Source organism: Tetrao urogallus, assembly GCF_951394365.1.
Source record: "Tetrao urogallus genome assembly, chromosome: 1".
Taxonomy (NCBI): Eukaryota; Metazoa; Chordata; class Aves; order Galliformes; family Phasianidae; genus Tetrao; species Tetrao urogallus.
In genome coordinates this window covers 186,774,790-186,800,806 of record NC_136813.1, presented here as the reverse complement: position 1 = coordinate 186,800,806, position 26,017 = coordinate 186,774,790, and the positions used below count along the sequence as shown (strand labels likewise).

Genomic DNA, 26,017 nt, shown 5'->3' with positions numbered 1-26,017 from the left:
AAGCAACAAACCAGCCCTCCCCCAGCCCTTCCTGAAAACAGAGTATTTATGCAGAATTTCCACTGTGTGAGTTCACAGGGCAATTTTTAGTAGGTCAGAGCAATCAAATGTCTTCTGGGCACTGGTAAAAATATACCCAGCAGTTCAGAGACTTCTCTCACAACTGACAGTCTGAAAGCTTTGACTGGAAGTTTATTCTTTGCTAATCTCCTTTCTTAAATGGGTTACAATCATGCAGCCTGAAAGCCACGTGGCAGATCACAAAACAAAATTAAAGTACAGCAAGCATTCATTGCAAATGACGTATGGTGAATATGAGCTCAAAGGAAACAGAGTGGACTTTCAAGAGGCAAGGTGTTTGCTCAGACAGTGTAAACAAATGCATCCCTGGGAATGCAAGACTTGCAGAAGGATTTACTTGCAGGGAAGAAATGCAGTCTGATACAGCTGATGGTGCTTTGCCTTGGGGCTTCTAGTTCTCAGGTGTCTTGAGTACTACAGCATCACTTAAAGACAATGAGAAATGGATTTATTCAGCATCTCTGAAAGTCAAATCCAGTCTGGAGACCAAGAATGAAGGAAGAATTTTTTTTTGTTTCCATCTTTCTTGTAACTACTGTTCACAGCCTGAGCACCTTCAGATTTCTGATTGCCACATCAGTTTGGATTTGAAGGCTGAAATCTCAGGTGTAGAGGACGGAGTCCTGATCAGCATGCCCAACATCACCCCAGAATTACTATTCCATCTACCTCTGCTAATGCATCTCCACTGATTTCCCAAGAGCCAGGAAAACAAAGTCTCACCTGTCAGGAGCAAAGAAAGTTACAGTGATTATGTAGAAGCCTGGAGTTCCTTTTTTTTTTTTTTTTTAATTTTTTTCCTCAAAACCTTTTCGTCTGCTCCATTAGTAATATATCTGGACCACACTCTCCATACAGTATTGACTTTGTTTCCAGGTAACTTGTAGATAAAGATTAACAACCCCATGAATATTCATGGTTTGTATGGTCAGGGCCACAGTCTAGAGAAAGGATACCAAAATTTCCTCAACTCTTCAGAAACCCCAAGAGTCATGATCCTGTTTGGCAGTGCAGAGGATAACTGCAGTGCTCTTTAGCGCAGTGCACATAGCAGTGTGCATCCTGCACAGCCATTTCCCTCTGCTGCCGCGAAACCCTCCAAGATCTTCAAATATTTGCAAAGAGATGCAAGGGGAAAGAAAAATTTTTAATCTTTCCCGTTCCTAATGTTTCTAAACTAAGTATGCCTGCTGCATGTACAAGCTCTTCATCATGGTCTGGATGGGTCAATTCGAGGCATGGAAAAGTGGATGTTGTTTGTTGCTTGAAGCATGGTATGAGCATCTAAGCATGGGAGGGGCAGTGACTATGAGACATCTGGGTTTTCTCTCTTTGGGAATGATAGACGTTTTGTTAGGGTGAACTTGAGCACCTGAGTTTTCTAACATCATTTGGGGTGGGAAATCCCACTCCTTTTGTGATCTGCACAGAATTATTCTAGAGAGCCCATGTAGTAAATCCAGGTCTTGTGAAGGTGCAGGAGATACAAGCTATGCGTGGATGGTCTCTGACACAAATATCTGCAGATCTCTATCAGTAAAGAAAGACACTGAGGAAGCCATCAGGAGCCAGATGCTGCCCCACGTCCTGCTCAGCCCCCAGCACTGCAGACCCATGCTGGTCCCAATGCTCAGATCCACATGAAGTCACACACTTTTTCCTGTTGCCGTTCCCAATCTTTAAGGTGCTTTCCAATCCAAAAAACCATTCTAAGGAAGTGACTCTGGAGGCACAAAAGCACTGTGAGGTAATTAAAAAGCATGAAAGATGGCGACACACTTTTTCTTTTTTTTTTTTTTTTTTTGCATATGCAATCACTTTTCTGGAAGAGGTCCTACAGCAAATCTATGTTCTGCTCTCAAGATGCAGTAGCGGCAGGGATTAAAACATCACAGCGACAGGAATAGCACAGTCAAGAGATTATTTGCTCATCTAAACAATAAACAGTGTAAGAACTTTCTGTCTCCGGGTAGGAAGTTATTAAACTGTCATGCTCTGTCCAGGCAGTATTCAATTAAAATACTGTCAGCATTTAAACTGGAGGATGCTGGCTACTAGAGGATATGTTAGGATTAACATACAAGTATTTGCTATCAGCTCATCCTATTACTTCTGGCTTTCTGTGGAGATGAGCTGTGAGATGCTGTTCACATGCAAACCTCCATCCAGCAGTGTTCTCCTTCTACCAGACCCACCATTTCGGAGTGGAGTGTCAGCCTGCATTGATGCTCCTATATGTGTGAGGGGAAGCACATTTGCAAGTCCTGTCCTCCTGGTGGCTCTGGGGAAGGGGGTTAACATGCCATGAACGTGACATAATGACATGGGGGACAGTTGAAGGCATGTGCACTTTGTAATGGAAAGAGTGCACTCATAGAATCATAGAACCACGGAATCATAGAATCAGAAATTCATAGAACCATTGAGGTTGGAAAGACCACTAGGATCATCCAGTCCAACCATCAACTTACCTCCACCATGCGCACTAACCATGGCCCTCAGTGTCATATGTGCTCTTTCTTGAACATCTTTAGGGACAGTGAGCCCACCACCTCCCTGGGCAGCCAGTTCCAATACTTGACTGCTCTTTTGGAGAAGAATTTTGTCCTAATACACAACATGAACCTCCCCTGACAACTTGAGGACATTGTTCCTTGTTGCTCATTGACCCCATCAGGTAACAGATCTTATCCCAGGATAGTTATCACACTTCTGTGGGCAGCAGCATCTCCAAATGCCTGTGTTCAGGGTGGGATAGGTGGTTCATAGCCTGAGTTTGGATGAATCTTGTGGCTACTCCTTAGTTTTTGAGCATGATTTTACATGGATAGAAATAAAAGGGGATTCAACACTGAGCTCTTTTCCTTCCCCTTTCCTGTGCCCATGCCAGTTCTTGTGAAGCCATCATTTGATACATCCCATGTCAGTTTCAAGTTGTGCTCAGGGCCACCAGGGTGACCACTGGCACAGAAAGCACATCTGGGTAAAGACTTAACTCTGTTAGCAGCAGACATCTTCTGGGACAAATTAATACCTAAAATAAACACACTGCCCATGCCTGCTGAACTCCAAAGATGGCCATAAAATCTATTCTTGAAGTCTGCAGTAACCAAAGTGTGTTTTGAAGCTGGTTCAAAGTTTGCTGAAATTGCTATGAGCCATCCTCTGGTCTCCCTCTATGCAACACACACAGTTTCTCTAGGCTTTTAATCTGTCCTTTTCTGTGTAACTTGGCTTTACACATGGAGACTTCCAAAGCACAGGAAAAGCAAAATATCAAGCAAATGGGAGTAGCAGAAAATGCCTTTTCCAAACGCAAACACTGATCAGTCAATCCAACATCCCGCATTAGCCAAACCAGTGAAGCTGATAAATATTGTAACGGGTTTGTCCCTGAAGCAGAATACACGTCTAGCCCCAGTTGTCTGAGGCTGATTAGAAAAGCAGATGAGCTGAACACTGGTTGGCTTAGAGCGAAATTTCAACCTGGGCTCACCTAGGGACTGAAATAAGAGTTGCTATTCAGCTAGGCATCCAGTTCTAACACCTTCTCTGTGATGATTATTCAAAGGATTTAACCCAGTTTAGCCAGTCACAGAAACAAGTACAGTTTATTACAGCTTTTTGGTTCTACAGAGCAGCCAGCTGAACAAACCCCAGACCTCCATGTCCATCGTTCAGAGCAGCAGTGGGGAAGGCAGCCTGTGCCACGTGACACATTTACTGGGTAAAACAAAAAGTTTAGGCAATCAAACACCTCAAACTTTGCTGACTGAAGGCATTGCATAAGTCACATAGGGATAACCAGTGCCTCTGCATTTAGAACCAATTGTGTTTGCCCGTTTTCCACCAGCAGACTACATGTCTCTAGGTGTCCTTTCCTTCAAACAGGTTATAAATTACTTTCTTGTCATCACAGAGGCAGCTCAAGGATGCAGCACAGCTAAGGATGGCCATACATAAAAACATAAAGCTTCACAAGTTTGGAAGATAAGCAGAGTGACCCTTAATTCACATTTTCCACTCCACTTCAGGAAACCCCACCATCATTCTCCAACCCTACATTTCCCCTCTTGGGTTTTACCCACATGCATCTCCTCTGCCCCACTACCTGCAGTGCTGGGAGCAGGATGGGACCCTGTGCAGCTCCCCAGGAGGTTCCCCTCTGCAGCACTCAGGTTTGAAGGTCTGGCCTGGTGTTTTAAAACCCTACCTGATAAATGGCTCTGGAAATGCACCATGGCTTCAGCATGAGCTGCAGGACCCTCAGATTTCCGAAGCGGCAAGTCCTCAGAGCCCGGGATGTCAGGCTCCACACCAGGCTGTCCCAGCTGTAGAGCAGATCCTCAAAGCCAAAGAGCACGGCAGCCATGCCAGCTCCCTGCAATAAACGCCGGGCTCCCTGTTTGGAGGCGATCGGCTAATGCCTTATCAACTGCAAGGTTAAAGAGTCACTGCGATTTCCACCAAAGAAAAATAAGAAGAAGAAAAAAAAGAAAAAAAGAGAGAGAAAAAAAAGGCCAACACTAAAAAAAGTTCCAAAACAAAACCACCAAACCAAATCCAACGACAAAAACCAGCGGTCAAAATAAATTGTTTAGGGATGTGCCTTTCTCTCTTCGTGCACACCCTTCAGGATGTGGTTTCTCCGTGTGTGTATCTTCTCACAGCGAATTCTGCTGCACCAGGGGCGAGCAGGGAGAAGATAAAAACACCTCTCCTGACTTTGGAAGGCAGTTGCATTTCCCTTGCAGAGGGCTTCTTGGTTCCACGGCATCACATCCCAGCTTTCTGCTGCAGAACCAAGAAGCAAACTCGAATCCAAAGTCATCACTTTGAAAGCTCAGTCCTGGGACTCCATCCAGAGGGAGGAAAAAAACTGCTTGCTCTCCCTCTGCCAACATTCCCAAGACATTCCAGTATTGGGCTTAACTCTTTCAACCACTCCCAAATAACAGCTGAGAAGAACGTTTCACCACATGCAACATTTCATCCTTTACTTTTGCTTGTTGACTAACCATTGCACAGATATATTCTGGTCTTTTTTCCACCCAACTGTCTCTTTTGGAGCATTTTTAACTCAGTTGTATGAGTTCTTTATATGAGACTTAGGCAACCCTCTGCAAAGCACCCAATTTATCCAATAGATGATATCTTGGAAGGTTGCATGGATTAAACAATATCCATTTAAAATCAGCTAGGATGGGCATATTTTTAACCACTGTTGAGTTTGCATTAGTAAGGAGGGGTCTCATATGAACAAGAATTGCAGAATGTCTCTCAGTTCTCTCTGTCTGAGCTGGACACCAAAGTCTATGGATGTGAAGAGCCACATCTGCCATCCCTACCTCATATAGGAGATGAGAAGAGACCAGCTCCATGCCTGCTCCCACGTAGGAGCCCAGAGCAGCTTGCCTGGGTGAACACTTCAGTGCTGCTGACACCTATGAAGTGGTGAACTGATCAGATGAGGCTGAAAACAGTTTATCAACACACAGGTTTTGCACTGCAAGTAAATCATCACAAAATATGGGTGATTAAATTACAGCCCTTTTTCCAGCTAAATTCTCCATCTTCTATGCCCTTTCTCCTGCCTATGGGTTTAATGACCAGGTGGGGAAACTAAGGCAGGAGTATTTTTACCAAAGCCACAATGCAAACCAACAACCTCAGAGACAGCTGCATGTTTATTTTTTACTCATTTCACTCTCCCTTCATAGGAATGTGCAGGAAAATGCAGCAGGATTTGCAGGGAGCAGATGGGAGTCAATTGGGGAGCGCCTACATGGAAACAGTGTTTAGGAGTTTAGGAAAACCCCACATTGTGTTGAAATCACAGGGGGCATGCAAACAGTAAGCCTCTAAAACATCAGATGGTGATTTCTCATGTAGCAGAGCTGAGGAGCCACCCTTTCCTAAAAACCACTATGGTTTCTCTGATTCAGCTCCATGGGTCAATAAGGAACAAGGATATTCATTGCTGTTTGGTTTGCAGTAGGTGGGCCCCAACTTTTCCCCAACCATGGCTTGATCTTTGAGGACTGGAGGATAAAAAGCAAGGGGTGCATGACAACTACAGAATGAGGATGTTCATCAGCTCATTGACAGGGAAGTGAAGAGCCAGGAAAACACAGCTGCAAAACTCATATTCTCAGCCTGATTGCTTTTTCAGGACAGCATTTTTAGAGTGGCATCATTAAAATAATAATAATATTTCTTTCAACCTTGTTAGATACTATTTATTTTGCAAAGTGACATTTTCTCAGATCCCATGTATCTGTTTTCTTGGTGTTCAGCCTTCACTTTCCCTCTCTCCCAGGTTCATGGAATCATTTGAGTTGGAAGGGACTCCCAAAGGTCATCTAGTCCGACTCTCTTGCAATGAACACCGACAATTACATCAGGTTCCTCAGAATCTGTCCAGCCTGACCTTGTGTGTCTCCAGGGATGAAGCATCCACCACCTTTCTGAGCAACCTGCTCTAGCTCTTCACTGTCCTTATTTACAATAACTTTTTTTAGTATATCCACTCCAAATCTCCCCTCTTCTAGTTTGGAATAATTTCTCCTTGTCCTATCACAAAAGATTCTGCTAAAGAGTCTGCCCCCTTCTTTCTTACAGCCCACCTTAGATACTGAAAGGCCGCTCTTAGGTCTCCCCAGAGCCTTCTCTCTTCCAGTCTAAACAGCCCCATCATCATTACCATCTCTTGACTATTTCTTTGCCTTCCTGTAAACTAAATAACACACTGCCTCCATAAGGAACCAGGAACTATACAACCTCATTTGGAAGAGAGAGATTTGTTTAATTCAACTTGACTATACAGTATTTGCTCCAGGCTACAGCAGATCTCTGCCTGGGAGCACAAGAAAGAAATGTGTCTGATAAAGGAATACAGGGGGGAAGAAACCATCACAACGGCTTGCTCTGGGATGTGATGTAACCCCCTTGGTATTCTGCAAGGGGGAGAGGAGGGGAAATGGAGGATATGCCACAGGTTTATATTTAGCAGCTCTACATGTGCATCCAGTCTTTCTGTGTGTTCAAAAGGAGCCTTTTGGCCCCTGTCCCAACTCAGTAATTACTCAACAGATGAGGGCAGCTCTGAAGAAGCCTTTTCACTCTGCTGATGACATAATCAGACTTTCAGAAAACGCTTTCGCTACATATTTATTTAACTGATAGGCTGGAGCAGGATCCTTTGCAGTCACTTGAGTTTATAGCAGGTCTAGTGGTCAACTGAATGTGTAGACTTACCTTCATGATTAGAGCAGATTGTTTGGTTTCCTGCAAGGTTTTCCTGTCAATTAGAAACGCACTATTTTTGAGGGGGTAAAAGCTGCCTGAATGTGGATAATCCAGCTGAGCTCTGGGGGAATTGCAGCCATGGGTGTTCCTCAGGCACAGATCTGTTCCGGGCAGACCCCAACATCTCTAGGTGTGCCAGAAGCCAAGGGGAAAATTCGTCCAGAGATATTAGTCCTTCCAATCCAAGCCATTCTATGATTCTGTGAGTCTATGAAATTAGTCCTGGTTGCAAACTGTCTTAATGTGAATTCAGCAAAATAAGGTAGGTTTCTGTTGAAATTCTTTTCCAGGGACACACCATTAAAGGTGCACTTCTGTATCCAAATAGCCCAGAAGTCTTTTCTACAGAGAATGATAGAAGAGAGAGGAAATCAAATGAACTTGGCTCTTCTGCAGGTCTATACTTTGATGCCTGTAAGATCATCTTACATTTCTGTGAACCACATTTAGTTTCACCTTCGCTGGGCTCAATAATGAAAAAAAAAAACATTTGCACTCTACATGGAGTATAGATACTTGCACTCTCCACAGATCTGTAGGTATTTGCAGGTCTTTCCAACACAGCCTCTCTAATTACGCACTATTTCCAGCTATCTCTGAGAAAACGTCAGGCAAAACAGCTACTACAAAACCTCCCACGTTTTACTGACAGTCCAAAGGCTGTTACTGGGGTGTAAAAATAGCTTCTTACTTTCCATGAGAAGTAAGATAAAAAAAAATTAGTAGAACCACCTGCTGTGTTGCATCGTGGGGCTGTCACTGAAGGCTGAGGGTGGGCTTCCCAACCCCAGCAATGTGTTCCTTCTCACTGTGGTTCCTTGAAAGCCACCCTGGTATTGATGTAGGTAGATGCTGCCTGCACCAGGAGCTCAAGAGACATGTCCATGTTTTTCCTTTAGGCAGATTTCATATTCTGGCCTTGGAAGAAGGAGTTTAGCATTACTCCCCAGCGTGCTCCCTACCCACAGCTTTCCAGTGGGTGTGGATTTACTTGGGGGTGTTGACAGACAGACATGCTGGAAGGAGGGCATTTTCCTTTGAGCTTGCTGTAGACACACCAAAAACATCCTGTTTCTGCTTAACATATGGCCCCAACGGTCCCTGCAGCTCCAGGCCAATGTGGTCTTTTAAGTCTTATTTCAAATCCATTATCCTTTTTGATCTCCACTTCTCTATAATGCTGAGAGGATTCATGTTGTTAGATCTTCATGTGTGAAGTTCCCTTTCATATTCCAGCTTCATGCTTTCTTGTGCTGGAAACGGTTTTCTGAGATGTTTAACTAGTTGCATTTTCCCCCTTGTGCTTTAATAGCGCATCATTTTCTTGGATGACTGGACAAGGAACAGTAAGGGATGACCCACTGTCAAGTGACAAAGCACATGGAGAAAGAGCTGTTTGTCTCCCCATGTCTTTCTGTAGGCTTCCCATGTCCTTGCAAAGAGCTCTTGGTGGGAGTTTTCAGAAGATCTCTTTTGTAACTGCTTTGGATCACAAACTGCAGGAATTTCTAAATAGGTGTTGGGCTCCAAATCAATTTGAGAGTCTCAGCCTCTGGGTTTACTCTATCCCCACTCCAACCAAGGCAGACTCATCTCTCATGTTGCCCCATTTGGGATTCTCCCTCTTTTCCACTGCCAATGGCCTCACTGCCACCCAAGGAGAGACAGTGGAAGGTTTCTGCACTGTGAGGTTGGTGCAGGACAGTGGGAGCAGAGTGAAAAGTCTGCATAGCATCACTTTTATTTCTTGTATTTTTGCCAGGTCTTATAATCTGTTTGTATGAGTAAATGTTAGAACAATGGGTTTATAGAGATCTTGGCATGGCTTTTTAGTTGAAAGCACAGAACCTCAGACTTTGAGGGCTCTAATAAACAATATATATTCCAGGCAAATGAAACTTACCTAAATTTAAAGAGGGAATGAGAATCAAGTGTGGATGTCCACGCTGGACCTGTACACAGTTTTGTTCAAATGTCAGTGCCCATTAGAGCAATGAAAAGTAACTTGGCTGACCCTGTAATCATTCTGCGTTACTGTAAGACCTCTGTCTGACTGGAGCATGAGACCTGAACACCTGATTGTGCCTGAACATTTGCAGAATTGTACAGAATCACAGAAAACCTCAAGTTGGAAAGGACCCATAAACATCACCCATAAAGTCCAACTCCTGGTTCCATACCCAACCATCCAACATTCAAATCCTATGTCTGAGAGTGCTGTCCAAACGCTTCTTGAACTCCAGCAGTTCAGGGCTTGTGCCCACTGCCCTCAGCAGCCTGTTGCATGCCTGCTGCCTTTTCCTGACACCCAACATGACCCTGACCTGACACAGCTCCATGCCATTCCCTCAGGTCCCATCACTGTCACGGTGCACTTCTCTTGAGCTGCAGGTCAGGAAGTGACTTGTGGTAGTATTTACCCAAAGATATCCTGCCCTATAGAAAAGTGAGCCACGTCTGCACTGCACCTTCTCACCCTCACCCATCACATGCTGCCCCAAACACAAACATAAAAAACTTCCACCCCACATCCCCTTGTCAATGGCAGCCTGAGAACTCTCCTGCAGAGAAAATGCCAGAAACTGAAGGCTGCTCTGCCCTTACATTTTCAGAAGAACATCACGAGTTGGAAATCCTGGCCAATTTCCTCAGATGTTCTTGTGAGTCCATATGGCCCAAAACATTCCATAATGGAACAAATTGCTGCTTTACGCTAATAACCAAATGAAAATTTACTATTCCAGTCATCTACCTTGATCATAATATCTCTAAAGCTCTCTGAAAATGTAAAGTGCTCTGGCAGTGCTAAGTATGATGGTTATGTGAACAGCAGCTCCTTGTGTGTTAAACTGTACATGTCCTCATTTTAGAGGGATTTTTATTGACTGACACAGGAGAGTATGTCATATCCTCAAATAATACATATTTCATTTCCTAAAGTAAGCTGTGTTCATGATTCAACAAGGTTTAATAGTGAGTCCTATGAAGCTGGGTCCATACTTGTCCCTAATGCTCAAACTGCTGAAGTGATTTCACTTCTACTAAGCAGAAACGTGAGAGAGATTGTGCAGAGATTTGCTATTAATCCTTTTTCTCTACAAGTACTGCAGTGAATGAGTCTGCAGGAGGGGATGTAGGTCAGAGCAATGTATTAAGTAAATAGTGCAGAACAGCCATGGAAAGTGAATGGCGAGATCTTAAATACGATTATTCACTTTGGAAACCCAAAGCTTATGATTAACTCTAATCCCACTGGGGATGGTAACGTCCTGTGACCGGGGTGTCCAATCAAAGCAGCATGCATCCACACATGCCCGTCACTATAAGGTTTTTCACCATGCTGCTCTCTGATCTTGTTTGCCAAAATGCTCAGGAGAGTTATTTTTGACTGGTAGAAAGGAAAAAAAAATAAAAAGGAAAATCCCAGCCTGCTCAGGAGGCACATATGAATGAGGGGGAGGGGGGGCAATTAAAAGCTCATCCAGGAGCTGAGCTGCTTTCCTTCCACATTATTCACCAGTGCCTAAAATAGCCTCTGGCAAGGTTCAGGGATGAAAGAATTGAACCTCAGATAAGCCTATTTGTGCCCATGGGGCAGGCACTGAATTTCAGACTGGAGATGGGACACACCTGTGTGTTCACTGGAGTCATGTACTTGTTCAGTGATACTTTTCTTGTTTCTAACATTTCTCTATCCCTTTAGAGATTGGAGCAAGTGTGTATATATATGGGATCCCCAGAACCCATGCAGAATCATAGAATCATAGAATTGTTAGAGCTGGAAGGGAATTTTAAAGGCCATCTAGTCCAACTCCCCTGCAATGAACAGGGACACCTACAGCTCCATCAGGTGCTCAGAGCCCCGTCCAGCCTGACCTTGATTGTCTCCAAGGATGGGGCATCCACCACCTCTCTGCATAACCTGTGCCAGTGCCTCACCACTCTTACAGCAAAAAACCTTTCCCTTATATCCAACCTCCCCTCTTTTAGTTTGGAACCATTTCTCCTTGTCCTATTAAAACAGACCAAGCTAAAGAGTCTGTGCCTTTCTTTCTTACTTTCTCCTTTCACATCATTTCTAATTCACATCATTTCTAATTGTACATCTAGCATATGCTTCCCACTCCTTACTAGCAAATACTTGACAAGCTGTCAAAAGTCCATGGCCTTGGCTGTAGTTTGGAGGGCACATTGCTACACATTGCAGGTGCTATTTGCTTGGGGGAGAGGATAAATTCGGTGGCTCATAAAAAAACCAGTCTGCTATCTTGCCCTGTGGCAAGATGGATAATTTAATGAAGGGCAGTCTTGCTGTCTGTGTACATACAGCACAAATGTCCTGTTTCATTAGAACATTTTCTTACAACTTCTCCTGCAGATATATTTAAGCGGTCTGTCTGATTCAGACCCAGTGGTAACACTCACTGCATTCAGTGACTAATACAAAGTTCTTCCTGTTCACAGACAAGAGCTGAGCGTTTCATTAAAAAGGAGGAGGGCAAAGGGAACATATTTTAGAAAATCAATGGACCAGATTTCATATGCTTGATGTTGCGTGCATGCTGGAAAGCCTGTTCCTGTCTAAGATAAATCTCATATATTTAATTTATTCTGAAGCTCCCTATAAATGATCGTTTCAAAGAAATGCTTTCTGCTCTGGATGTAATTGTCACTAGGAGAGGACAGATATAATATAAGCTGGTCAAATTTGACCTTCTGAGTAGCAGCGAGGAGGGATCTGGTCCTATTCCAGAAAAGACATCAGTTTCCTGAGTAACATTAGACAAGTCAGATCACTTTATGAGTCTCCATTTCCTCGGCTGATTATTTCACTGACATTTTTCAGGTGCTACGGAATCTCAGGGGAGCTGTGTTGCATTAAAAATATAAATACGCGTTCAGCCTGCTGGAAAGCCAAATGGGCAAATTCCACAGAAATGCTTAAGGTATCTTGGATCAATAACGCAAACTCTGTGTTGAAAGATCCTACAGCGATTGTCAAACTGTGGGTGAATAAATGTTCCCTGAGGTGAAGAATGACTATATGCACGTATGTTCCCTGTGGGAGCAGCACTGTATACACAGGTGGTGCTAAAAGTGCACAGGGAGTGCTGTGGAGGAAAGTGATGGCTTTGCTGACTGTGGAGTACAGAGCTCCCAGAGGAAACCATGGGCTGAGCTGTTAACACCACCAAGCACAATGTCTGCACAATCATTCACGGCATCTACATGGGGCTGGCTCGCTCGGGGATGGTTTGGTTATCTCTGTTACCACAGAACAATTCATCTGCAGATGGGAAACTCAAGAGCCAGCATAGGGAGATTACTGTACTACAAGAGATCTTCATGCTGAGAACATTTCCCCAGCTGGGACCAGTCAGACCTTCTCAGTAGAGCATGAGAGTTGACCTCTACTCTATTTCCTCCCAAAACGCAGACCCTTGTTGCTCCCGCTAATGGAAAATCTCCATTTGTATTGTAGGACAGCACTGGATCCATGCCACCTAAAGTGATAATGCATGCACAGTTGACAGAAGATGATAATTCACACTCCTGCCGCTGCTCAGCTTAAAACACTGTACAAACAACATTTTCTATTGTCTCACGATGCTTTGAGAGATTTGTATCTTTGATCTGCTATCACCGTGGACAACTGGGCCAAGCAGGCTTCTGTGGGACAGCCAGTCCTTAATGCTGGCAATCCTGGATTTCCCTATCTCTAGATATTTTCTGCAGCCACCGTTACACCCACATACCCACCAGCACATCCAGATAGGGTGCTGAGCTCCAGGACCTATAAATAGTATCCCAGACTCCATCTGAGGAGGAGGAGCGCAGTTAATCAAACTCCCTCATGGTCTGCCTTCCAACCTGACAATTTGTGACGTGGAATTCAAACTCACTGGTTTGTTTGCTATAGCTTCCAGAAAATGGATTGAAAGAGGCTGGATCGAAGCAGCAAGTCAGTCACTTTGTTGTCTCTGTGGGCAGAATACTAAAGCTGTTCAGAAGTTAAAACAAAGAGGATTTACGCTCTTCGTTTTAGAAATTTATGACTCATTCCCATTTTGACTGTTGTTAGAAGCATCTGTCATTTCCCCTGCCCCCAAAACATCCATGCCATAAAAAATAAAACCCATAAACTCATTGCCATTCTTATCTTGGTGCACAAAGTATTCAAACGTTCACTGTTGCTATCTGCGTCTTGACTTCCTGTTATTAAGAAGGACATCCTAGTATTTAACGACATAAGATTTTTATTTTTTTTCCTCTTCTTCATGCCAGGCAGAATGGCTAATGATTCTGGGGTTTGTTTCCTGCTTGTAATTAAGTAGGTCACAGCTGCAAAGCAAGAGAACAAGAAAATATTCAGATCTCACAAAGCCAAGAATGATTAAATCATTTGCAGCTGAAGGATATGGCAGATTTTTTTAATATTTTTTTTTTTTTAAGAGGTCTCAAGTCTGAGGAAAACAAATATAGGAACTTTTATGAGAATGAAGAGCTTGGAAGTTCTGCCCAAGAGCCACAGTAGCTTGGAAAGAAAAGGGGGGATCAAAACTCAGCTAATGTTTTTCCCAAGTTGAACAGCTTTATGTGGTTGAAATAGACTCAATTCCCTGCTTAGGGCCACATATTCTATCCATGCAATTCTCTTTGAACCACATGCAAAATCCCCCTCGTTCCTTCTGGGCAGTTCCCACCAGACCATATGTGACTCGGCCCTGTGTGCATGCCTGAAATGCCGTGCCATGCCTTCTCCTGTAGGTCAGGCACAGCACACCCTGTGCAACTCAGCAATTCAGTCACAGCACGATCCCTACTCTTGCAGGAAGCTCCCACAGGGATGAAGGACTTCTGATCTGCACTCACGGCTCTTGATGTTCACTGTCCTAAACACTTCATCCATGGTTAGGATGGTGAACTGCTCTTTGTCTCTGTATGACTACCTTTACCCCACGGACAAGTCCTGGCAGTGTGTGGTCCATTGCCCCCGGTGAGCCATTCTCGCAATGAACCACAGCCTCTGAAGGGCCCTGACAGGAGGGCTAGGAACTGGGGTTCATCCCCATACCACAGACAGTCAGCTGTGAGAAAAGTCATGCCACAGCCTGCTAAAGCAGAGGAAAACTTCCTTCACAGAGCCAAGATGTAAAACAGGCACTTGAGGACAAAGTTGGTCCTGGTTGATCTCATTGGGGTTATTGCAGGATTCTGAAGAATAGAGAAGTACACATTTCCATCATTGCACTTTTTGAAGGTGCATTTGCCTAGAATTTGGTATAAACCAGGGCACTAACAGCACTCCTCCAAGCTCAGGCAAAACCAGAGGACAGAGAGCAAAAATTCTGCCACTCTGACTTATCACAGAATCATAGAATGTCTCGGGTTGGAAGAGACCTCAAAGATCATTATTCTGAGCTCCTGACAGTCCCAGGTGTAGTTCTTGGGATCCCTGTGCACCATCACGAAAAGGAAGTAAAACAGGGTATTCAGCTGTGAGAACATCTCTTTTAAGCTACTGCCTAGGTCTAAAGTGCAATGGAGGTACGTCTCAAATACATCGTAGCTCTTTCAGTAGGGATCTTGTTTTGTGCTTTGAGAGGAATTGGAAGATTTACATCTGAATCCCACCAAAATCAACAGTGCACAGGGCAGTGGTTCAGTCAGACAAGAAGCACCACCTTGGAAGGGAACAACCTCTCAGTTTCTGATTTCAAAATAAAGTGGTCAAGAGTGATAGCACAGAATAACAAATAACAAAAACATATTATTGCTTGTATAAGACCATGATCAGGAGAGTCATAAATCCCAACAATTATAAATTGCTGATGACCTCATGTTTACTCAGGCTCTGACTGGGGAAGCTGTCATGGGAAAGAAAAGCCCACGTTGATGGTATTCTGGGCTCCGTCCCCATCTGACCGGACGTGATCAGTTCATTCCAGGATAAAAGAACATGGGCCTTTTTATGCAAGCATTTCTTGGCTTTGCAAGCTTTTGGGGGAGAGATGGTCACGGACTCTCTGATGGGCAATAGTTACAAAACACAAACAATGAAGGGTTTCTTAGAGCCTGGTGCCTGGGGAATTTGAGGGCAGTCCTGCAGCTTGTCCTGGCCTCACTGACCTCATGGGAGAAGGACTGCATGCAAGAACATATCGGGCTGCAGAAGATGTCTGACCCATCTTCAAGTGACTCAGCGTATCTGGATTTCTGGCTTCCCTTTGGAGTTTCTTTAAAAGATGCCGACTTTCAGAAAAGTTTTGCTTCCTTTCTTTGTAACAGGATCTTTTCACGCTGAGCCCTTACATGGGGGGCACTGGCACAGCTGCCCAGAGAAGCTGTGGATGCCTCGTCCCTAGAGGTGTTCAAGGCCAGATTGACTGGGGCCCTGGGCAGCCCGATCTGCTGGGGGGCAAACAGACCATGGCAGGGGTTGGAATTCAATCTTTAAGATCCCTTCCAATCCAAGCCATTCTATGATTCTATAATTCTGTGACTCTCTGGGAAGGGATGTTGCTGGCTCCAGAGAAAACATCAATGCTTGGCTCTATAAGAAGTGCTCAGAGACCTCACAGCATCTCTCGGCCCTCGCAGAAAAGCATTCACACTGACTACATCCTTGCCCTGAATCTTTTAGCAATTTCCCTTCAAAACAAGCTTGAATAGCAGACCCTGTGGATTAAATACAACAAACAAAGCTCAGGAGTGAAAAAATTCCAAAATGCTGCTGCAGCCCTGAACCTGGGCAGCATTGCTGTGGCTGATTTTAAGGAAAAGGGCTTAGATTATCAACTGGCATCAGCTGATTTATCTATCCTCTGACAGCAACCCCAGAAGCTGGAGGTCGGCCCCAAGGCCATTTTAACTGCTCTCCAGTGGCTGATTACATGCGTTGGAATGCAGTAACGTAACTGCACTGACTGTGCTTTTAAAAATCAACGACCTCTGTTTTTATGACTCTTCTTGGCCAGGTTCCCTCTTGCTGTAAGTGAAGTAAATCCTTTTTCATCTGCAGGAAACTGCCACTATTGGTGCATTTGAAAGTTTACAGGAAGATATTAGATGGCTGCATGGCAGCAAAGTTCAGGACAGAAAAAAGGAAGCTTTCCAACAATTCAGTGTGGAAATTACGAAAATTTGGAAAGCCTCCTCCCAATCCCTCGTGTGGTTTGCAGCATGGGCTGGGTGGAGAGATGTTGGAGACAGAAGGAGTGCGGATGTGCTGCCCCAGCTATCAGGAGCCCTGAAAATTGATCCTGCTTGGAACACACCCAGATACAGTGCCAACAATTCACCTTGGCTTGTGCTCTGAGAGCATCCTGGCTGCCAAGCAGGAACAACAGCACTGTCTGGGTCTTGTAAAGTTCTGGTGAGGACTACTGTGTATAGAACCCTTGGGATATAGAACCCTTGGGCCTGGGATTGACAAGCTTTCCTCTTGCAATATCCTATACATCATGTGAGCCTTGACAGGTTTTCTTAGATCATGTTTTCAAATACGAGGAATTCCAAGCTCTGCTCTCAGGCAACAGTAACAGCTCTGAGCTCTGTTCTGGGGAAAGGAGATCCTGGACTAGCCTGGATCCCCCATCTGCATCTGGTCTCCAGGAGTAAGCATGTAGTGCAGAAATAGTAGCTGGTGTTCATCTTCTCTAACTGGAGATGGCTTTGTTCTCTCTAAAGTTAATGCAAGACAGCTGTCAACACAGACAGCAATTCGTCCCATCTTAATTTGGTTTTGAACATATGAGGAGGACTTGTCATCAAGAGACGCAAATTGCTCTCTCTTTTTTTCTACTAATGAGACCTAAAGGGATAGTAAAAACTGGTATAGTTGTATGACATAAATGTGTAAAAGTAGGCCGGATGAAGTTACAAGTTGAAGGCAAGACACGGGGAATACAAACCAGCAAACAAGAATATAAACTCTCATCTTAAATATATTTTTATGAGCTTCTCCAAAATGCATAGAATAAGCCATCTATTGGGAGTTAGCAGAATAGAAACTCCCTATGGCAGAAACTTTTGAGGTCAGAGGGATTCATTCTTGTAGTGATTTCTGTTCTGAACTACAATGTAAAATGGTATTTATTCAGCATGTAAAATCTACAGAGGATGGATGGATCCTTAGCTAACAATAGGCAGGGATCAGTCCTTTGCTATTGTTTCATAGAGTCCACCTAATGTAAAACTTGGAGAGAAAATAGACATCCTTGGTCACATGCCATCAAGACTTGATGATTTTATACAGGCAGTGTTGGAAACTGAGATGATTTTCAACCTCAGTTAAGAAAGTGGCTCATGTGTTTCAAAGCCTGCACGACCCTAATTAGATTTTATAAGTACATTCCAGGAGTACAGTTGAATTGTAGAGTGTGTGAGGGTGACTAAAACACATCATTTGCAGCCCATTATCTTTTCGAAAGTTTTTAGTGGGATATTGTTGGGAAACAGCCTAATTGCACTCCTTGCCTGTGCAATTTGGAGAGTTTGGTGTTTTGGTCAACAAGGAAAAATTGATGTGTAAGAATCACTCACATACATCTGTTGGTGGAATAAAAAGCCACCATTTCTTTGATGCTCCCAGAAAAGGAAACAGAGGTTGTAAATTCCTGCTTTTTGGGCTGTGAAACACTACCTTGAGACAAATCGGTTTGGTGCTAAACCACCACATCTTCTGAGCTTTGGACTGTTGGTGAGCTGTATGATCCAGTCATGGTACTGGTTGCCCAAGAAAGCCCTGAGCAGGATTTTAAACTGGATGCCTAAAATGTTCCACGAGCTGCTGGAGCAGCTCTCCCGCTCCAAATCCACATAACCAAATTCAAGTGACCTCTCTCTCTCTTCACCTTCACCTTTCAGCTCAAAAACTTAAACCTCATTTCTGGCTCTGACTTCTGCTGCCTGGCCTGCTCTTGTCCCCCTACCTGCCAGTGCTCTTCCAGATGTAATGAAATGCCAAGATGTAATGAAAAAAATCTCTTAATTTTCTATTAAAAATAAGATTACAAAGTACTGGAAATTTCACAGAAGAGCCTCTGCTCATGAGGTCTCCAGATCTTGGGCACTTCCAGTAATTCAATTAAGCTCCAATCATTTGAAGCCCATTTGAGCAGTACCCTGATTCCCAACTCAGTGGAGTTCACTAGTCACTATCTATTAACCTCTGCTGTGCTCTCACCTCTTGCACTGTTAACCTGAATAGATTTTGGGAGGATAAAGTCTGGCACAACTCCTGATCCATTTCACAAAAAGTCTGTTTTGATTTGTTACACCTCTTAGAAGTGTCAGAAAACATTACAACTTCCAGACACCCGAGAGGGTGTGCCAAGCATTTGTCTGTCTAGGTAGAGCTCAAATTAAACCAATTCCCCCCAAATACTTGTGAACAGGTCAGAAAAGATAAAGCTCAGATGAAGCAGATAAAATTAATGTTTTGGCAGTCGCATGTGATTATATCAGAGCATTATACAGGTGACAGTTTTGCTGCTTAAGCTTATCCTCTTATTCAGTTTTTATATTTTGACACACAATTACTTACATTACTTATCTATAAGGCTGGTGATTAATTCATCGCAAATGAACTGTGTTGCTTAATGTTGCTTCTTATTTTTCTGCTGGTCCAAGTTTGTACATTGAATTCTTCATTTTGAGAGTTGAATAACTTGCCAAAAAATGCTACGACAGTAGGAGTTTCCTGCTTCAAGGTCTCTCTTCTCTCTTGGGCACCTTCTGTACACTCAATTATCTACTTCTGTTATCCACAGTATGTGAATAACTCTGCTCTCACCTTGACAGTCCATCAGATTAGTAGTGATGCTGTCAAGTTAAGAGGCACACTGAAAAATGTCACGGAAGCAAAGGTTTGCAGCACCTGCATGCCAGTGTACAAGTCTGCAATTGGACAGCATGAATAGGGCAGATCAACTTCCCTTGGAGCCCTTGATTCGTTGTGGTGTCAGAGAGAGCATCTGCAGCACTGCTCAGACTTTTGCATGAGGGAATTTAACAAATGAAGACCACTCCACCATGAGCACTGTGAGGTCTGCCTTATTCCACCCTGTCACAGCCCTCACTACAGTCCTGGCTGTGAGAGGTTTCCAACCACTTTGCTCTTAAGTGCATGCTGGAAAATGATTAATAACAAGGCAAAGGCTGAATTATGCTTTGTCCAGTGGAGATAGAAAATCAATAACTCAGAAATAATTTGTGCAGTACCAATACATGCCCCAACTCTTTTGCTGGGTTTGCTTGAAGGCGTCCTATTCTCTTGCTGAAAGCAAAGGTCGCCATGAGCTGCAGAACAGCGTGGGAAAACCTGCCTCAGACTTGGCCTGCAGAGCTGATAGACTGATTTTTTTCAACTCTGGGTTCTCTCTTCTCAAGAGAAATTTATTTATAGGAGGAATGACGTTTCCTGCTGCATTCTTAACATGCTTGCAGCTTGGGATAAGAACATGGGAGCTTTGTCTTCTGCCATCTGTTCTCTATGGCAGTAAATATCCATTTAAAGATTTATCTCTGCTTGATCTGTTTTAGAGTCATGATATCAATGAATGTTCATGGATATCCATTCGGCACAGAAGTGTCATAGATAAATACCATTCCCAGCTCCACGCTGGAGTAGGTTTGCACATATGCAATGGACAGAAGAGCTCTGGTTCGAAGCTCTGGATGCATTTTTAATCTTAGTTTACCTTCTTCAGAGGCACAAGAAACAAAAAAATGATTGAAATTGAACTCTTGCTGAGCTGCAAACATCTATTAACAGCACTGGGCACAGGGCTTTTGACTGACTATCACTGAGACCTGGAACTTAAAGCTAGGGTGCAGACTGCAAGACCTAATTGAAAACAACTTTTCTAGCCATAGCATACCCATTTTGGTTTGTTTCTCACAGCACTTCATTTATTCTGGAAATGGCCTTCCTCTTTATACAGCATCTTTACCATCCTTTGAGCCTTAGAGGCAGAAGAGAGGGCAGACTTGTTCTTTCTTAATGCAAGAAAGCTGTGTGTTTTCTCTCAGCTTTCTAACTTGAAAAACAATGCCTTGTGTTTCTGGTGAGAAACATTCCTATGGCTGGAAAATAGCCAGTGAGGTCTTGAGAGAGGGAATAAGTATGTGCTCGTCTTTGCCAGTGCCTTGCAAGAGCAGACAGAGATCTCTGAATGGTACCAGGCATTTGTTAGACATTAGCAGGACTCCATTCATCTTCCTCTCACACACATCTGCAGCACATGGATGTAATAAAGATAGCTTGCAGGCATAAACGGTCTCACATTAATAATGCAAAGAGAGAAAGGACTACATATTTAACGTGCATGTTTACCGGTGGGGGAAGGAGAGTCAGAGTTGGATGATCTGGTTGGGAAGGCTCTGTGTTAAGAGAGAGCGTGTGAGGGATGAGGTTTGGGTCAACAGTTTGGGGTGTCCCCTTCTGACCACAGGGTCCTTGTAACTTGACTAATGGAGAGCTATTTGGAGTTTAAGGAGTAGTTAATTTAAGCAAACATAGGAGATCAGGCAACGACTGCATCCTCTGCAATGATCCCTGAGGTGCTGGCCAAGATGGAGATGTCTCATAGACATCCACATTGACTTAGGTGAGTCCAGCCAACGTCTCAGTCCTGACACTAGCTTCTGCTGTGCTCCAAGCACAGAACTTAATTTTGTCTTAGTTAACACATTTTGTGGTATTTCATTGGATTCTGAGCTGGAAAACGTAGGTTCTGCGTGACTTCAAGACCCCGGAACAGGGAATTGTTTCCTTCTAGCTCTACTTGTTGGAAGCTCAATGCCATGCTTTAATGAAATTGGCTACAAACAACTTCAAGCACCACTTACCCAATGAATTAGCTCTGTGACAAGGCAGAGAGATTAAAGACAAGAACAGCAATTTAGAACACACAAAAAAAGAGATGGTTGCAAATGTCACTGTACCAAATTCCCTAGCATAACTCAAAGGAAGGCTTCAATATTTGCCTGACAAGAAGCCTAAACCATTCCAGTCTTAGGTCAGAGAGTGGGAAGGAGAGAAATAAACTGTGAATGTGAGTGAAAATAAAATAACACATAACTCTCTGACAGCAGCTGGTCTCTGAACTGGAGCCATGTGCCTCAGCACACCCACCCACCGTACCCCTGCTTTTGCTGATAAGGTTCCAGCCAACTCAAAACCTCTGTGTATGGTATGAGACACAGTGCTGGGATCAATGGCACACTGTCCTTTCCCATTCATAAAGCAGAGTTAAGATAAGCAATGAGTTGATACGTGTCAGTGCTTGCTATCCTCTGCATGAGTTACAAGTTTTGCCCATGTTTTGGCACTTGTGATTAATGTCCCTCACTTCCTATACCCACACCCCATTTCTTGTCATTTGTGATTAATATCTTTCACTTTCTATACAACATCCATGTACAATGTGGATTCCCCATTCCTGGAGGTGTTGAGGGCCAGGCCTGAATGGGGCTCTGGGCAGCCTGGATCTGGTAGGTGGAAACCAGCCCACAGCAGGGAGTTGGAGCTGAATGATCTTTAAGGTCCCTTCCAACCTAAGCCATTCTATGAGTTTACGGTTCTGTTATTTACATATAGCTGCATCCACATATCCATAAATATAAAAATATGCGTGTGTCTCCCCTGCAGCGTGTGCATGCTGCATGCATGGCTTTTATACAAACCACAACTATGGTAGTGTACAGTTTGCAGTCTGTTCTTGCTCTTGTTTCCTATATAGCTACTGATCTTTTCCAACACCTTCCCTTTTCCATGGTTTCCTGTAATCCCCACCGTGGGGCTGTTTCAAAAGTTACCTGTGATTGTGCTTCTCTCTTTCTAAACTTTCCATGAGAAAACTAATGCTTGTGGTCAAGCCAGAGGATGTGGGCAGCTGTTGCTCAGGTGGATCACTGAGGGGCAGCTCTCTCCAAATCCAGTGTATTTCCTCTTTTCCACACTGTTACATGACTTTTCTCCAGGCTCATTGGTCTCAGGTAGAGTATCATAGAATTATAGAATCCTGTATGCTTCAAGATCTTCAAGAACATCAAGTCCAGCCAACAACCTGACTTACAGAGTCCCGACACTAAACCATCTCCCCTAATGCCTCATCCACATGCCTCTTAAATTTCTCTGTGAATGGAAACTCCACCACTTCTTTGAAAAGCCTGTTCCAATGACTAACCACTCCTCCAAGAAGAAATTCCTCCTAATGTCCAGCCTAAACTTTGCCCATCCCTACATTGGCCCTGGTGCTGGAAGCCCTTCCAGCTAGCAAGGGAGGAGGCTCAAGAATGCTGGCCCCACAGCATTAAAAACTTGCACCCTGTGAGAACCCCCTTTGGAGAAGGGAGATCCAGCTCCCCATGCCTGCAAGAGCATCCTTAAAGTCAGCCAACACTGATCCATGTCTGTTCATCTGGGACAGCAAAAGCAGTGCCTCTGTGGAGCAGCAAACCCTGGACAATGTTAGTTACAACAGATCTGGGTATGGGGAAACACAAATAAAACAGTATTCCCAAGGCAGGTTGAGCCTTCAGGCAGGACAGCCTGCTCTGACCCCTCTCAGAATCATCATCTTGAACTGCAAAGCCCAAATTTACTAGGAGGAACATTTCTGAATGTGCTGCGGAGCACCAAAGAACAATCAAACAATAGAAGACCAAAGCTGTGTGAGTAATTGATTATTTTCGGTTTGCTTGATGGACTGGAAAGGCAAAGAAAACATGTTGACACAAAGTGATTCTGCTTTCCCTTCTGCAAAAGGAAGAATTAAAGAATGGCTTCGCATGTAACTGAGACAGCTTTTGACCTGCAATGAAATGTTGAGATTTTTTTTTTTTTCAGATTCCTTTAAAAATATCAAGACATTCATGCAAATGAAAGAAAAAATGAAAGACAATTTGTTTTGAAATACTCCAAACCATATAATCTTTTTGAATGCACACGCTAAACTCAGAGTAAGTGCATAGGTGGCTTTGGCTGCCACGAAACTGCTTTTCAGCAAAACAGATGCCTCAGTTAGAGGTTTCCAACAGCTCTGCACAGAGCAGCTTGGAGTTGCTCTGGACTTGCAGAACTTCTGCCACCAGATGTGGCCCACTGTGTCACTGCCTGGCACCACCTGGAGTAACATCATGCACCATACAGCCCATCCTTCACTGTGTTACCTCGTTGTATATCTCTGCTGGGACAGACCTGGGGAGTTCCTGCATCTATGTTCACTTACACAGAGCCCTTCTGCATCACCCTGAGCTTTCTGCTGGTGTTATTTGACATTATCATTTGCTCCCCACTGGTTGTTACTGCCATATGCCATCACACTTTCTCAAGTACTGATTACTAGAAACAACTCTTTCCAGCATCAATTACCTCCAAAGATCATCACAGAAACCTCTGACTGGTTATAATGACTGCATGTTATCATATAATTACTGCTGGCACCAATTAATGCCCTGAATTACCACACAGCCTCTGACCAGTGCTGATTCCCATACATCCCCACACAGGTCCCACCAGCAGTAATTTCTGCAAACCATGGCATAAACCCCTATTAGTTCTGACTGCTAGCAGTGCAGACAATTGCTATCACATGGCACCTTCCTCATCCTCTGGGCATGCATTTAGTACAAAGAAATCACAGCTTACCCTCTCCACACTGCGTCTCCTCAGTGATCCATACGGTATTTTGAACAAAAGTCTTCGGGTCCTACCCGGAGTCACAGCAGTCTGTACTACCATAGTGCAGAGCTAACTCGTGTGTGTGTGTGTGTGTGTGTGTGTGTGTGTGTAAGAGAGAGGGAGTTCACCGCACACACACAGGCTTCCTTTGAAATAACTTACAGGCTCATCGAGATTTCCCAAATATCAAATAGCTGAGTGGGTTTTCACATCAGACTGTATGAGTCAAGATGTGGTTTGTTTGAAAGAAAAGCGGGGGGGGAGGAGGAGGGAAAAAAAAAAAGGAAAGGAAAACCCAAGTCTCGTAACCTTAACAACATGCTTCGAGCAGCGTATCTTTAGCTTCCTTCTGTTTCTTGGTGTGGTTTGCTCAGCAGGATTGCTGTGCCACAGAGGTGGAAGAATTAAGCTTCTGGGGAGAATGTTCCAAAAATGTCAAGCTTGCTTCTTGTTGCTACAGATGGTAACCAGGTCAGTTGTCTCATCAAAGCTCTATCAGACTTATTGTACATTTTGTCATGTGACTGCAGACCCCTCTGGTTTGCTGTACAGTAGATCACATGTTCACCTTAAAAAGAATATCTGGTGTATCACCATCTGGTGCCGAGATTAATGTTAAATCCTGTGTTCAGATATTCCTCTCTCTCAGAGGTTGGAAAGCACAGGCACAGAGCAGTTGCGCTTTCACAGAGCCTCTGGGCTGCTCAGTTAAACACAGACACTCAGGGGTTAAGGCTGCGTGCTGGGTATGGTACAGCACAGCACATGCGTTAAGTGCAAGGAGCACACAGTGCCACTCACATTCCCTCTGTACATATACATGTCACTGAAACCTGCTTGGTGCTATCTACTACTTGTATGCGTGCTTAGAGAAATAACTGCATTAGGGTTATCTGTAACTGGAGATGTCTAGCTAGGAGACCAAATTCTGCTGAGCTGTGGAGCCAATCCCTTCCTCCATGTATTGTTCTCATTTTAATGCAAAACTAAAAATACTTTGTTTTGATTGAGGTCCAAAAGCGAGGATGAAGGTGTTGGGGACATGACATTAAAGCAACTGTTTAGAATACAGAAGAGGAACTCTGTATCTGCTCAACATATGCACATACATTAAAACCAGCCAAGGAAAGAAACCAGCAGCTTGATGTGGGAAACTCTAAATATTAAAACAATCGGCCTTTGTTCATAATTAGTTCCATATGGCTCTTGCCAAAGAGAATGAGAGGGACAGGAAAAGATGGAAATATCTTAGGCATGACTGACTTACATAGATTCTTTATAAGGAATAGGTGCAGAGTTACAGTCTCTGCTTCTTGCAGCTTTTAAATGAGCACTAACCCCCCTGCTATCTCACAGACTATTTGAGAATGAGGTACTTGACATTTCTCAGCTGGCCATGGGAAGCCCTTGCTGGTACCAGCAGAGCCAATGGTATCTTGGGGGATGGCTCACACCAGACCATTTCCCAGAAGGGTCATATTCCTGTAAGCATGGCCTCCTGCAGGTTTGGTGAGGCATTGGCACAGGGAGGTGGTGGAGTCAAGGTGTTCAAGATGGAGGTGTTCAAGAAAAGGGTAGATATGGCACTGAGGAACATGGTTAGTGGGCACGGTGGGGATTGGTTGATAGGTGGACTGGGTGATCTCAGTGGTCTTTTGCAACCTTAATGATTCTATCGTTCTATGTTTCAACTCTTAGAAACACCAGCCTTATATGTAGATCTTTATCCACAGGAGGAGATAAAGATTGTAACGTGAATCTTCACCAGGGTCTATGATATTGGGACAAGAAGCAGGCAATCTCATTGTATCAGTATGAGGCAGCATATGGACACATTTTCTTCACGAGGGAGTCATTTGCACAATCTACATATTGTTTCTGTAGGTTTTTAGGTCTTGTAAATGAAATGAAAATCTGCATATTGCTCAAGGCAGATGA

General features: G+C 43.8%; 1 protein-coding gene across 2 annotated transcripts in view; it reads right to left on the bottom strand.

Moving 5' to 3' along the window:
* FRMD4A (FERM domain containing 4A) overlaps positions 1–26,017 on the bottom strand; it is a gene marked incomplete at both ends in the record, with an annotated part of 350,711 nt that overhangs the window by 163,166 nt on the left and 161,528 nt on the right. The window contains one exon of one of the 2 annotated variants that reach the window (XM_079548503.1): positions 24,047–24,139. The exons of the other annotated variant lie outside the window; for it this stretch is intronic. Coding sequence (XP_079404629.1) covers positions 24,047–24,139 — 93 coding nt within the window. Of the gene's footprint in view, positions 1–24,046; positions 24,140–26,017 lie in introns of those variants that run through there. 2 annotated transcript variants of the gene reach the window in all.